We start from the raw sequence: 14,858 nt of genomic DNA, 5'->3' as shown, positions 1-14,858 counted from the left end.
ATACAGTGCCCTGCCTAGCATCACCCTCGGAGGAGAGGGTAGCGGCCATTCAGGGGAAGGTGCAACGGCTGTTGTCGATGAAGACGGCCAGGGTGCGGACAGTCAAGTCGTTGCTCGGCATGATGTCCTGAAACAACCTCATCCAGCTCTGCAGGTTACAGATGCAACCTCTTCAGGAGTTCCTGAACACTCGCTAGTTACAGGTGTCCGGAAACTTCACAGACAAGATCGTTCTGGATGACAAAGTGTTGGGGAGTCTGCTCCAACATCGCCTGCCGCACTGGATTCCAGAACCTTCCGTTCCAGGAAACGAGCAGGACAGACACTCCTGTGGAGTGCTGGGGCGCTCACGCTGGACGTCTGCACGCCAGAGCCCCTTGGCTACTGCAGGAGAAGGATCTCCATATAAACATCCTCGAGCTACGGGCAGTGTTCTGGGCCCTCAAGTCATTCCTTCTGTCTCTAAAGGGCAAGGTGGCGAGGATCTTCACGGACAACACCACCACGATGTTCCACATCAGGAAACAAGGGGGCACTCGAAGCATTATGGCACCAGTGCGTCGGACAAGAAATGTTCCTTGTCCCCCTTCACCTAGCGGGAGCCAAGAACACTGTCACGGATTCCCTCAGTAGGGAATAGCGCTCCTGCTACCAGTGGGAACTGCGGCAGGACTAGGTGGACAAAATCTTCGCCAAGTGGGGCAGGTCCCAGATCGATCTGTTTGCAATGGCGGCAAACTCCAAATGCCAGAAGTTTGCCAGCAGATTCCACCATCCGAGAAGCCAGGGAGACGCGTTCTCCTTCCTGTGGGAGGAAATGTTTCTGTACACATTTCCTCCGTTGGCTCCCCTGCTAGGAGTCATCAACACACTCAGTCAGTGCCAATGCAGGATCTCATCTCCCCGACGTGGCTGAGGCAGATTTGATAGCCGGACCTTCTCAGCAGGTCGGCGTCGCCTCCGATCAAGCTACCAGCTGTGCTGGATCTTCTCCCCAGAGAAGGAGGCGCAATCCTGCATCAGAACCCAGGATCATTCAACCTGAGAGCTTGGCTCCTGCAGCCCTAGAGTTTGGAGGATATGGGTTACCTGCGGACTGCAGGGAGGTCCTTGACAAGGCCAGGACGTCGTCGACTTTGAAGTGCTATGGTCCACAAGTTGAAGCATTTCGCTATGTGGTGCCGGTTACAGAAAATTAACCCTCTGAGGGTCCTGGCCCCGCAGATTCTTCCATATTTGCTATCTTTGGCCAAGGCTGCACTGGCGCACGCCCCGATCAACGTACATCTGGCGGCTATCTCCCACAGGTCTCCAGGAAGGTCTTCACTTTGGTCTCATCGACTCGTCAAGGAATTTCTCAAGGGACTTTTTGATCTTTCCTGTCGGTGAAAGCTCCTCCCCCGGCGTTGGAACTCAACATGGTTTTTACAAGGCTCATGGGGGCCCAATTTGAGCCTATGCAAAAAGGCTTTCCTGGTGACCATCTCCTCCGCCAGGGGGGGTGGGTGAGATACAGGCTCTATCCTACAAACAGCCATATCTGACTTTCCACGAATCAAGGGTGGTGCTGCGGGCGCACCCCTCTTTCATACCGAAGGTTCTGTCGGAATTCCACCTCAATGAACCTTTGATGTTACCTGTTTTTTACCCCGAAACCTTTGTGACCGGCTGAAAGGGCCATGCGCTTGCTGGACGTTGCTCATGCCCTGAAGTTCTACGTGGCACGCACAAAGAGTTTTCGAAAGACTTCACAGCTGTTTGTGAACTTTGGTCCTGTGAACCATGGGAAGGCCTTGTCCAAGGCTTCCATCTCAAGGTGGCTCTCCGGCTGCATCATGCACTGTCACCTGTTGGCGAACCGACCACTGCCTGGCCTTCGAGAGCCTACTCCACCAAAGCGGTCACTGCAACGACAGCATTCCTAGCTGGTGTGACCCTTCTGGACATCTGCAGGGCTGCTAGGTGGAGGTCCACCCACCTCTTCGTGAGGTTTTACTGTGTCGACAGGGATTCAAGGGAGGAGTCCATAGTCTACCAAGCAGTGCTACGCAACCTGTTCGCTTGAAGTGAGTCTGTTCCAGAGGTAAGAGTTGATTGCTTCTGTTGAGCCTTGCCACCTCCCGTGGTTGTGTAATATTGTACTGCTGTGTATTTGTTGTTCATGATCATGTGAATCCATGCCAGACCCCATACATGTAATTATTGTTCTCCAGCATGGGTCACATGCAAACCCTCCCTCAGTCCCCTCTGCAGATATTTTTGGTCATACTGCCACTTTACGTGCTTACCAAATCTGAAGATGGCTGAGAGGGCTATCATTGGATGCGGGCAGTATGACCCAGAGGACAGTGATTGGTTTAGAGGAGAAATACAGTTAGAAATACAGTTTGTAAATTGAACTGTTTTTCTTTTTACCGAGGATTCCCAGCCTGACGACGGGGAATATTCATGAGCATGTGAATCCATGACAGACCCCTGCTTCCCCTAAATGGTATAATGTGGTACACCTTTACTGGGTCACAATACAGCATTTTTGCCGCAATTTCTTTTACTGGTGACATTTTTGCCGTGATTTTATTACCCGATACCCTTTTAATCTGGTCCGAACTGCCCCGATACACAAAACATGTGGGCCTTCTGTTATCTTATTTGGATCTATTTTACCGGAAAACATTTTTCCTAGTAGCAATTAAAAAAGGGCTTCTGCATATTTCTTGCAGAACCATTGTTTTTTCTTAGCTAGCCCACTCACAGGGCCTGTTTTCGTCGCCCTTACCAGTTGTATAAAGGCCCAGACAGATAGGCTTCCAGATCGCAGAATGCGAGAATTGCCGCCTCTGCACTTTGGCAAGTGTCTTTGCTAAGTGTATGGCTATTTGGCTGCATTTGTTGCTGGTGAGAATTCGACTTTGCATCTGAGGAAACTGAGCCCGCCCACATCACTTTCCTCCTGTATAAAAACTAAGGACAAAGTGCTTTGTGTGCACGCACTTTGGCAAGTGTCTTTGCTAAGTGCTTGACTGTTCGGCAGCGAGGTAAGAGTCTGTGTTTATCTAGAGTCTCTTTGTCCTCCACTCGATTAAACAAAATAAAACGGGAGGTTGCAGCAACACAAGTCGAGATTGCCACTAAAGCATAAGCACTAGCCGAGTGGCGCGGAGGCCGGGGGTGATAACAAAATCACTGGAATGCCGAGCAACAATAAAGCTGGGTGCTCAGCTAACATTATCTGCTAAGTGGAGCTTTAGCTGATGACTTACGGGCAACTGAACTGGATAATGGGCTCTGGCAGGTGGGCTATACCACTGTTGGAAAGAGTTTACCATCAAATAGGCTGGAGTTGACAAATCTGGTGGTATCTGCTCCTTGTCAAATAAATTGTAGCACACAGGAAGGCCAGGCACACTTGCAACAAAATGTCACATCAGAAGCTCCAGGTTCAACGTGTATAGAGTTGGGACCTGGAGTTTACTATTACGGCCAAAAACATTAATTAAAAAAAAAAGTGCTTTAAGGCCAGGAAGAAGTGGAGAGAGCAGTAATCAAGACGAACACATTGAATAACACAAATCTGGTTGTTAACATGTCTCTGGATTACATTCTCCCAACCCCACCTTGTTCTGTAGTTCAGACTGATACTTTAAATCTCTCTTTCACCACTGTTTTTTACGCTCAGCCCCTGCCCCCCCTAGCCCCCGCAGAATACAAAGTGTACAAATCGGGAAAGGGGTGGTAATGCCAATAATCTCCCCAATGCAACATTGTCTGCCCTAAACTTTGTATTGACATCCTTGTTAAATGTCTTTGAATGATTGAAAATGGAAGTGCAATTACACTCTGGAACCCTAATGGAATTGACTGAAGACATGGGAAACTGTGAATCAGCTTTGATAGGATTAAGAACTGTAATTAATACAGATTTAGTAGATGCAATTAAAGAATTACAGGAAGAGGGGAAAAAGTAAGATAGGGGTTTGTTGGAATTGCACAAGAGAACAGTGGATTCTTTCAGGCGGGTGGAAAGTTATTTCACCGAAGGTGGACTCTGGGATCTTGAAGCAACAAAGGGGAGGCAAAGTAGAGGAGATCTGGTGTCCATCGATGATGAATACTGTGAGTGAAATTCATGATACACCTCTTTTGGAAGAGGTGTAAGAATAATATTTCGTTTAAAGCCTTGAAATCCTTCCCTCTTTTAAACTGATATAGCCAAACTGCTTGGAATAACAAAAGATTGCAAGTCAAACAGAGGGCAATTTATATTAGGCAGTCTTTCATTAAGGTTCCCACCAGTCACAGATGCATCGCCCATCGGCGGCTGTGGGCTAATTTGAATAACATCCAAGGGCCCATCCAACAGTGCATTACTCTCCCCACTATCGGCCAGCGGGGGCTCTTATGACTTCTATTTGTGCCATAAGGGGCACGTCTTTAGAGTTAATGCCCACCTCCAGAATAGGCTTGTTAAATTAAATGGAATGGTCACCCCCTTGGAGCTAGTTATTAATGTTTACTGGACCCACCTCATTGCAATTTAAGTGAGTTCTTTAAATCCCTATCAGAATTGTTGTCAATAATTAAGATTCTGCGTGAAATGGCAGGTATTCTGATATCTGGTGAGCTGAATTCTGTGTATTGAAGTACAGCGGCGGGGGCTGATTAAGTCTTGCAAAAAACCCACAGGAAATTGTTTGAAATTGGTTGTTTTCTTGAAAAACTAGAATTTAAAGATGGTGAATGGGAGTGTTAGGGGAGATATTACTCCAGCCTTCACATGGTCACAGTCTTTCAAGTTCAACCCTAGACTGTTTTTCTTTCGGGTGACTGATTTGGTCGTTGCTCACAGTTTCAGGTCCAGGATAATGGTTTAAGTGATCACAATATGTTGTCAGCGACGTTCAATCTTAGACATACCATAAGTAGACTAGGTAAGAACTCTTACGTAACTGTTAGTAATGTCAAGAATCGTGTGCTGATGTTTAGACAGTACAGAAACCTCCTGAATGAAAACCTGATGAGACTAGTGAGTGAGACATCAGAAAAGGAATTGTGCATATTATGTGGTCCATCAGGTTTTGTGAATTTCCTATGGGAATTGAGTCAACCTAGTCCACTAGATCAGGGTACTTTCAAATGTCATTCCCATTATTTTGATGAACCAACTTGGGTGAAGAAGAGAGAACTAAGGAAAGATATCAGAAACCTTAAGAATAAGTTGACTTCTCATCTTATTGATATGAGCTAAAGAAATTGTGCATTAGTTACAAGAATTGGTGCTGTGCAAACAAATGCTTATGTTTTGGTGACTAAAAATGCCAGTTACTTTTGGAATTTGATTAACAATGTAAATCTCCCACAGTCTCTGTTACAAAGTAATGTAAATTCTGATGTTCTATGGTGCAATTATTTGGGGTCCGTTCATAAGCGCATTGGAGTGATGGAGAATACACGCATTCTAAATGGGACATGGCAGTTATGTCTAAGTGAGGAGATTTTGGTAGATCTTATAAAAACAATCTTAATGAAGTGCATCAGGTCCAAATGGTCTAACAAAATATTGAAATCAAATGCAGAACCATGGACGATTAATCTTAGGGCTGTCTTTGTGGAAGTGTTGAGGAAAAGATCTATTCCCATTTTCAGGAAAACTGCAATTATCGTTCCAGTCTAGAAGACGTGCGATCAGGCTCATCCGGCGAACTATCGCCCAATTGCCCTCTTAGACGTGGATGGAAAGCTTTTTGCTGCTGCAGCGCTGTGAAATGTAGAGGAAATGGATAAAGAGAGAAGATTTTGTCAAAACTTCAAACCGAATTAGACTTTCGGCTTTGAATGGGCTGATAATGTCGATTGTCTCAAGTCATCGGGTAAGAACAATGTTCATCCATTATATGGTCCCTGGCTTGACCTGTTCAAAGCGTTTGACACAGTCAACAGGCCAAGCTTGAGTCCTTGGGAATTCAAAGAATCTACTGGGTAGTTTGAAAATCTTGCATGAAGGTACTGCTCTGCGAGTTAGATTAAATACGAAAATTATTAAGTGAGATACCTGTGGAAAGGAGTGAGGTAGGGGTCCATGCTTGCCCCTTGCATCTTTAATCTTTATAAAGCAGACTTGTGTGGAATTCTTGCACCACACGCCTTAGCTAGCCCTAAAATCGGCTTGTAACCTCTGTACGGAATTGTGTATGCAGATAATATTGTCCTGTAGGACAATTCGCATAGATGCTTTTACAGCGCCTCTTAACTGCTTTCGGTACTTAGGTGGAAGCTAATGATCTTCAAGTGAATCTGGCTAAATCGCATATTATGATTTTCAAGAGCTCTCGTAAGAGCCTGCCTATTTATAAATGGCAGCTTCTTAACCAAACAATTATTTGTAAAATATGTACCTATGTAAATATGTAAAGTATGTGCCTGGGAATCAAGCTACACCCTACTCAATTGCGACACCATTTAGAAACTGGAATTAGATCTTCGATTAATGCCCCTTGTGGCTCAAATGAAAGAAATGTACCAAACGTTTTGTACTTTCTCAATAATAAACCCTTTGATATAATATTATAAAGCAAAAGTTTTCCCTTCCTTGCTGTATCGGTTAGAGACAGTACCCTGCTCGCATACTGTCAATTGGCCACGTATCGAAGGAAAAATCTGGAAGGAAGTGGTACAAATCCATTTGGGTTTCCCTGATAGTAAGTCTAAGATATGAATTATGCTTGCAAGCCCTACATTTGTTGGTAGACTAGAAAATCCTAACAAAATATAGATCTATATTGTCATCATCTGGTGACTGCTTATATAAGGAAATATTTTTAGATTTGGATCGGGGATCCAATAAGGTATTAGTGCAACTGAGTAGATATGTGGGTATAATATTGTATCCATGTGACAGTTCTACAAAGGAATTGATTGAAAATCCTGTGGGGGTGAAGCTAGCAATGTCTCGTAATGATTGGATTCAAACGATAACACAACTGCTGGGCTTACGTATTTTGTTGATAAACCGTGTGGTTTCTTACCAAATTATCTAACATGTTTCCCTAGCCCAAGGCTGCGCATGGAATTTCTTAGAGTTCGGCTGACTTTGGTAAGAACTGGGGAAATTCAGTCGGTTTATGGAAATGTGAACTCAAGAATTTCCAAATGTAGCCTTTTTAATGAGAATACAGTGCAGTCCTCGTATAATTTGTAAATTGTATTTAGGGGAACAAAGGATTCTCGAGTAAGCCATCTGGGAATGTTTGTTGATTATCTAAATTGGTTGCAAACAAATTCTTTTTGGGAAAGACGTGTAGCGGGCCACGAGAGATGTTTATTGATTGAAGTTTTAAAGGTTTTGCGCACTTTGGGATTTATTTCCTTTTAAGCATGGAATTGTTTGTAGTGGACTTTGTAATATTGTATTTATATTTGCTATTTTCAAAATTGCTGTTTTCTTTTTGTTTTCTTCTGTTCTGTGAAAAGTCATAGATTTGGCTATATCGCAATAAAAAAAAGAATTGCCTCCTACCTTTTAATACTGCATTTATCCATTTTGTCATTTTGTGTTGCCCTTTTTTTTATAATTATGGTCCCAACGCACTGTTGGTTGAACACCCTCGGAGGAAACAAGAGTCCACATTTGGGTGTGTGTGTGTGTGTGTGTGTGTGTGTATTTCAGCCATTAAAGTTATGGGAGGGTGGGCAAGACCCTGCTAGTCACCCTTGTCTGAATGGCATGTATAGGGCCACAGCGGAGGTAAACTATGAATTAAACGGGGGTGGATTGTGTTTAAGGAGAGAGAGAATTATGTGAGCAGCTACAATTCAAAGTTTTGTCGTTAAAGATAGCTTCATTCCTATGGCAGAAGTGTTGTGCAATAGTGTTTATGCGAGTGCGGGGTGTGTGGAACGAGCCATGCCTTCCACTAAGTTACGAAGCTGCGGTGTCCGAGGGGAGAAAATGGGTTAGCTGTACAAACCGCAATGTCTACATCCTGGGTTCCATCTGTGTACAAATAGCAGTGCTACAAATCAGACAAACTATGAGAGGATCTTAGAGTGATAAAATGCCAGCCCTAGTTCCTTCCAATGTGAACAAGACCCCCTTTTATGTTTTCTTACGGCTGCATGGCCCACCTTCAGGTGCTTTAGAGTAACATGCAGTGTCTACTACGAAAGAGGATCCGTTTTGCCCGGCGGTTTTCCTCCCGAAAGATCCAACTGTTTCCCGAACGTGCATTTTTAAGTGCAATGCATTGCCCGCACTCCGAGCCCACATGAGTCCAATACCCGGCCCACTGTCAGGATTCTTATCCTGTGCAAGTTACTGGAATACCTTCTTGAGTCCACCTTCAGGTGAGTTCCATAGTAGACTCAACGCAATACTGAAGCACTTGATAAGAGTTAAAGGTAATCAAAACCTGGTATGTGACATGGTAAAGCTGTGAGCCAACACTGACTTGTCAGGTCGCATTACCAGTCATCAAGCGAGGAGAGCAGTAGAAGACACTGTCACTCCTCACTTCTGTTGAAATATCTCAGCAGGGAAGGCCTCAGAAGGGGACGCGCATCCCACAGCCCCTATTTAGCGCTGGACTTGTGGTCTTGCACTTGGAAGAATTTAAGCCACTATGAATCACTGACTTTTGACATACAGTGATGCAGATTAGTGAAGCCAGTCTGTAGCCTCTACTGGCCACTTCACTTAGTGACACTTATAGGGGCAATCCAGTGATCGCTACCATCTCACTTAGTAAAGCTGTGTCTCCTTTCTGATAAATACATGCTCAGGGGCAGCTTTTTAAGATAATTTGGTACCTATGGAAAATGATTAGATTGCAGTAAATGAAATCACTCATTTGCACAAATTTGCATTTGTTTAAATGAGACTCCTAATATACTTCCTACTATGAAAAGCATTTAAGAGGTTCTCTCAACCCTGAAATCAATGGAAAACTTGGGTTCACATAAAGATTAAAAGTACTACGTATTCGTAGAACCTTTCAAAAGATACTCATTTTAAAGGGAATTACATAGATCCCCTCTGCCCATAGACACATGAGTGGGATTTTGGGTGGATTGCTGCAATAGAGTTTCCATGGGATCCTCTTTGGTTTGAGTTCGATTTTCTATGGCTCTGGGCTCATCCTGGCAATGGGTAGCATAGCCTATGTAATAGGAATATTGGAAACTGAGTGTAAACCCTTTTCGGAATAACAATCTTGCATCCATACAAACATTGTGTGAGTACCTAGTCACTGGGAACCACTACATCGAAACGTTCCCGAGTTGCTCCCTTGGTAATACACAAGATAAGGGTTCAGCCTTGAATCCAGACATCCTTTTAAGGTAGTTGCTAGATCTGGTCTTGAATGGCCCTGGTCTGTGCTTCCTTCTGTGTGTCAAATGTAAGAGAGCTACCTAGGTGCTCCATTTCGGTGAACAGGGACTGATCCTCAATAGTTTTACTTGCAGGTGCCTGGGCATCTCACAGTATAGTATCACCACCATCATTAGGGCCTTGTACAGCCGACTTGACTTGCCTATTAGAAAGATGGGGTTACCTTTTTGGCATCCTATGCTGAGAGCCTTACGCTTCTTAGGGGGGTGCAAGGCAGTTGCATCCCTTAAGAAGGATTGAATGATGACTCACTAGAAGAATAAAGATTGTTGAACCATACAGGAGAAGCAAGATTATTGGCGGGCTAATTTCTGGGCCACATCTCGGGACCTTTGACCAAACGGGTGGGCTGTTTGCGATGGGCCAAGACACTTCCTGTGACAACCTCTGGATAGCATCACATCAGCAACATTGATATATCCAGTGTACACATCATTTAGATACATCACCAGCAATACTGACAATATCGCCAATCGCATGCAATATTGCTAATTACATTATTCTGCTGGTTTGAACTGTATTCTTTGCAGCATTTTCTAGATATTAACAAAAAAAGTCCAGCCGTCACAAATAATTCCAGGATTCTGCTTTAAAAAATGCTTCTTAGCTACGATTGATCGACAAATGATTTTTAAGTGACGGTTGAAAAGAAAGCTACCTGTTCACACAAATAGATGCGAAGAATACAGGGGATTGTAAACTAAGGGAGAGCTCACGTTTATTTAGTTAGACTTTATTTGGTATGCACCATTAACAATATAGAAGAACATCATATTCTGACCTAATTAAATATATTCTAAAAGATCACAATTTCTAAATACCTTAAAACTTCTTACCAGTACCTCTTTACTGGTATTAAAATACATACATAAAACCTCAGTTATGGAATACATGCTATAAAATGACACCCTGACCAATTTGGTAGATGCGTTATAGAAGACCGCAGGCTCAAAATACTCTAGCGCATTCACCAAAAGCCTCTTTACCAGATGTTAAAATGTCATTCATAAAATCCTCCTCAGTGGAAAGCATAATTAAAAGAATAGCATCAGCGCAGCATCTAAAATGATTAAAAAAGTAAGGCCTAAGCTGCTATCGTCTCAGATCAGTATAACATTTACAAATTAATAGAAAATGTGAAAGGATCTTCTCGTTACCCATACCACAAGTGCAATGCCTGCCTAACTCAGTTCTAGTTCTCACCGGGAACAGATTTATACTAATCATAAGTGCAATCCTGCTGCACACTTGAGATTTTATTTTTGTCACAAGCTTTTTACATTAATTTGTCATAACATAAAAGATCTCTACCTCATTTAGTTCCCATTTTTCCATTAAAGTGATCCCCTTGGAGTACCATTGCTCCATCCCTTGTGCAGGAGATCTGTCCAACTCCTTATAAGCATTCCTTATATTTAGATTTGTTAGACTGTGCTTTAAGGAAAAACTGTAAGGTACAAGTCTCTGCCCGATCCCCTACACTAGACACCCCTAACTCCCGTCATAGTGCGTCTCTTGGTGTTGCTGGTGACAACCCTACTGGCCTCATTCAAAAATTATTCTGGATAGTATCAAATCTTGCGCAGGAGGAAAATCTGCACAGCTCACTTCCATGTATAATTTCCATGTGCGTTTTGAGCTTAAATACAGAGGCATTTGTCCAGTCATTCTCCCATAGACATAATAAAATGGTAAAAGACCCTTAAAACGTGCTTCTGCCTGCTTTACCATCTGCTTTAAATGGGTGTTCCAACTCCAATCCTTTGAAAATACCAGCCCTAATTACCAATACGAGTTGACCACCTCTATTTCCACATTGTTGATGCACCATTTACCGCGTGACCTTCCTTTTCCAAATACCACAATCTTGGTTTTTGATCAATTTAATGTCGAACTGCGGCCTCTAAAAATGCATCTGCATATGGAAGACTCTGCTGAAGCCCCCTTCTGTAAGGTCAGTTGACGCGGTATCGTCAACGAAGAGCAAGGCACAGAACTTAATCGTGTTTAGTTGCGGGGGAATAGCCTTGGCTAAAACATCATGTGGGTTAAAATTAATAAAAACAGGGTAAATAAAAGTGGGACGAACGGACACCCCTGTTTGACTCCTCGATTAGTGCGGATATCCTCTGAGTATTGATTTGCCCTCGGGCAGCGAATTGCTACTGAAGTGTCCACGTGAACTAGCTGAATATGCTGCAAAAGCCCTAAAGGGACACCCAATTGGACTAGCTTCTTCCATAGCAGATTCCTATCAATTGAATCAAAGGCCTTTGAGAGATCGAGAAAGGCGATATATACCTTGTTTCCTCTGATCTTTGTTTTTCTCCAGTATGGTGTGCAGCAAGAGGCATTAATCCAGCATGGAGAATCCTTTTCTGAAGTCACCTTGATTGTCTGGTAACGCGTTATCTGAAGCCCAGTTCTGTAACCTGGTTGCCAGGCGACTTGCAAATATCTTCCTCAAAACATCTAATAGTGATATTGGGCGGTAGTAGTGGGGATCAGCTATAGTTCCCTTTTTGAATAAGGGGATTAATAGGCTCCTATTCCATGATAATGGACATTTCTGTCGCTGGGGAAATTGCATTAAACATGTGCATCAGCACTGGGGCCCACCAATCGTACAACCATGTACATCTTTAATGCTTTACCCGATCAGGGCCTGCAGCTTTGCCCATTTTGATAGAGCGGATGCAGGTGACAATTCCTTCCTGTGAGAAATCTAGCTTTTCAGAGATCTTTAAATATCTGGATTTATACCTATGGATCACAGATTCCTTTTTAAGCAAGATCTCTTGAAGTGTGCTATCCTTAACGGATAAGGTATGAAGCCAGGGTCACCTTCCCCATTGTCCCCAAGCCCTTTTGATTCCATCCTCCAGAATGCCTTGACTTTATGCTCTTGAATTGCCTTGTCTAACTGCTCCCATTGTTTAATTAAGATTCAATAGTACAACTTCCCAAAGAGAGTGTCCCTTTGAAGCATAGGTTTATAAAACAAAAAGGGTTAGGGGTTGAGAGAGACTTAAAAACAAACAGTCTTACAGATGAGCATTTAATAGGCTAATCTGACACTTCTAGTTAGAAACATACTGTTTGGGTAGCTGGAAGTAGTAGTACGGAGAAGATAAAGCTGCATACAACTGATGACCTCTAATTTGCCTCGTGTTCTGTTGAATTGACTTTGTATGTTACTAGTTTGAAAATATTTGGACTTGGAGTAGGGATAGAGAGAATGAGAGTGAATACAATAACAATTGAGCTTGAAACGAATGAATGTTTGGTGTATTTCCCAATCTGATACTTGTTTTGCTTTAAATAACTATTTATTCTAAGAACCTTTTGCTGTGGGATGGTTGTTCACCTACTGTTCTCTAAATTGGCTTCATCCTTTTTTCTTTACAATTTAGATCCAAAAAATTAGTGCAAGAATCCGACCAGCACCTGAAAGACATTGAGAAAGTTTTACAGAACGACAAGCGCTATCTAGTTCTTGACTGTGTGCCTGAAGAGAGGCGCAAACTTATTGTTTCATATGTGGACGATCTGGATCGCCGGGGGCCACCGCCGCCTCCCACTGCATCAGAGCCAACCAGGCGGTCGACAAAATAATGCAAAACTACTCGGTGGATGGAAATGTTTTTTTTTTTAAAGAAAAAACTTGCATGAGCCATCTGTCACATTCTTTTTACATGTGCATTTTAGCGAACATACTGACAAAGAGAGCCCCCAACATCGCAGAAGCAGAGGAAAGCAGCGTTTGTGAGCGGAGAATGGCCTTTGTACAAAGACTCTTGAAATATTTATGCTTTTCTTTGTGTAGCATGTCGGTCACAAATACTGATTCCTCAATTCTGACGCGAGACCTTCAAAACGTTCTGTCGATTTTGTTTTCATTCTTACCCCATCTTTTTTAAAACACATGGAAGTGACCATGATTAACTTGTAGCAGTCTTGACAACCGGGACAGAATATTTGCAAGATAACGCATTGGAGTTTACAACCAAGTCAAATGAGGACCGGCAAATTCATTCGAACGACGAAAGAAAAATGCAAGCTGGCCTTTTTTGTTGAACCAAGTGCTTTTCAAATTGTGCCCCATGAAAGTCCTGTACAGTGTTTTTTTTTCTTTCCTGTTAAATCATTTCATAGCCAGTGTTACTAAAAAGATGTTGCAAATCCAGAATATTTAAGCCTTTCTTAGTACTGCACTATAAAAAACAGGAAATGAGTCCAATGTCTCGGTTTTAAGTTCAAAGACCATGAAAGCAAGTTTTGCCATTTTCATTTGATGCACAGGTTTGCCTTCAGTATCACTCAGCATTGTCACTAAAGCAGGTTGTTGCAATGGTTACCAGATCCAGGACGGTTGTACAAATGCATTTACCATTAAGCGATCCTCATAGATTTATAGATTACCCAGGCTAAAAATTCTTGTCGACTGTATACTCCCGTTTGATTGTTAAACTTGTGTTTCTAGAGTTTAATCTTGAAACGTTGGAATTGTTCAGTTTCTGTATTTGAACTACAATAAACCAACTCTTTTTATACACAGCTGTAAATGTTTAATGACTGTATTAATGAAAGCTCACATATGTTATCAAAATCATGCTCCCAACTGATTTAGCGAGATGTCTTTAAAGTAGCATTGTTTCGTTTGTAGTACTCTTAAGAAATGTCATTGCAGAACTACATTCAAGGTGCTCTTGACTGTTTTCATGACTATCACGTGAATGTATGCATGTTCGACCAACATCTGCCTTGCCTCTGCTGATATTGTTTCATGTGGTAAAGCCATGAAGTCGTGGTAAGCTAGTGGTTTGCAATCATGCTAACAGAGTAGGCTGAGGGGCAGCAGGCTATACAGGTTCGGTGTCTTTACCCCTGTGTCTTTTGAGTGAAAGGCAGTCTTTCCCACTTCAATATACACCTTTTTACTTCAGTCTTTTGTGCTTGGAGAACCAAGAATCCGTAGTTCCTCGGGTCCTCCTTCGAAAATTAGACTAGCTCAGGCAGACCAGAAAAATGACCTGCTGGAAAAGGGGACTTAGTCGTTCGAATCTGTTGTGAATGGCTTTCTTACGAGTGTTGCCCGAGTAACGTATCTTCATTGAGTGCTCCAATTGTATGCACAAGAGTAAACACGTTTTTTTTTCTTTCTTTACCGTAGTAATTAATTTCCAATGCTGGAAAAGAATTACAAAATATGGACCTAGACTGGTCAATGCTTACACGTGGCCATTACAGCGTTTAGTATCCTACAAGCATGTCGAGATTTGAAAGAGGGTGGCACAGCCAGTACTCCAGATAAGTAGTTAGCATTTCGCATCACATCTGTCCCTTTTCTTGCCCATTGTCATTGGGAGGTGCATCATCCCATTACACTTATAGAACAATGTTTTACTTCAAATGAAATCTCTTCAGTCTACACAGTTCCTGTAGTACACTATTCCACCCGAGATCCATGCAG

The 14,858-nt window shown here is 42.7% G+C and overlaps 1 protein-coding gene across 2 annotated transcripts in view; it reads left to right on the top strand.

The window, feature by feature from the left end:
* TCERG1 (transcription elongation regulator 1) overlaps positions 1–13,938 on the top strand; it is a 1,289,229-nt gene extending 1,275,291 nt beyond the window's left edge. The window contains exon 21 of one of the 2 annotated variants that reach the window (XM_069652440.1): positions 12,799–13,938. In XM_069652440.1, coding sequence (XP_069508541.1) covers positions 12,799–13,000 — 202 coding nt within the window. In that variant the 3' untranslated portion in view covers positions 13,001–13,938. The remainder of the gene's footprint in view (positions 1–12,798) is intronic. The other variant, XM_069652439.1, reaches the window with a different exon arrangement.
* Positions 13,939–14,858: the final 920 nt, after the last annotated feature.

Source organism: Ambystoma mexicanum, chromosome 3p (assembly GCF_040938575.1).
Source record: "Ambystoma mexicanum isolate Mex_15411 chromosome 3p, UKY_AmexF1_1, whole genome shotgun sequence".
Taxonomy (NCBI): Eukaryota; Metazoa; Chordata; class Amphibia; order Caudata; family Ambystomatidae; genus Ambystoma; species Ambystoma mexicanum.
Note: the sequence above shows the minus strand (reverse complement) of the source record. Positions and strands in the feature narration are given on the sequence as shown.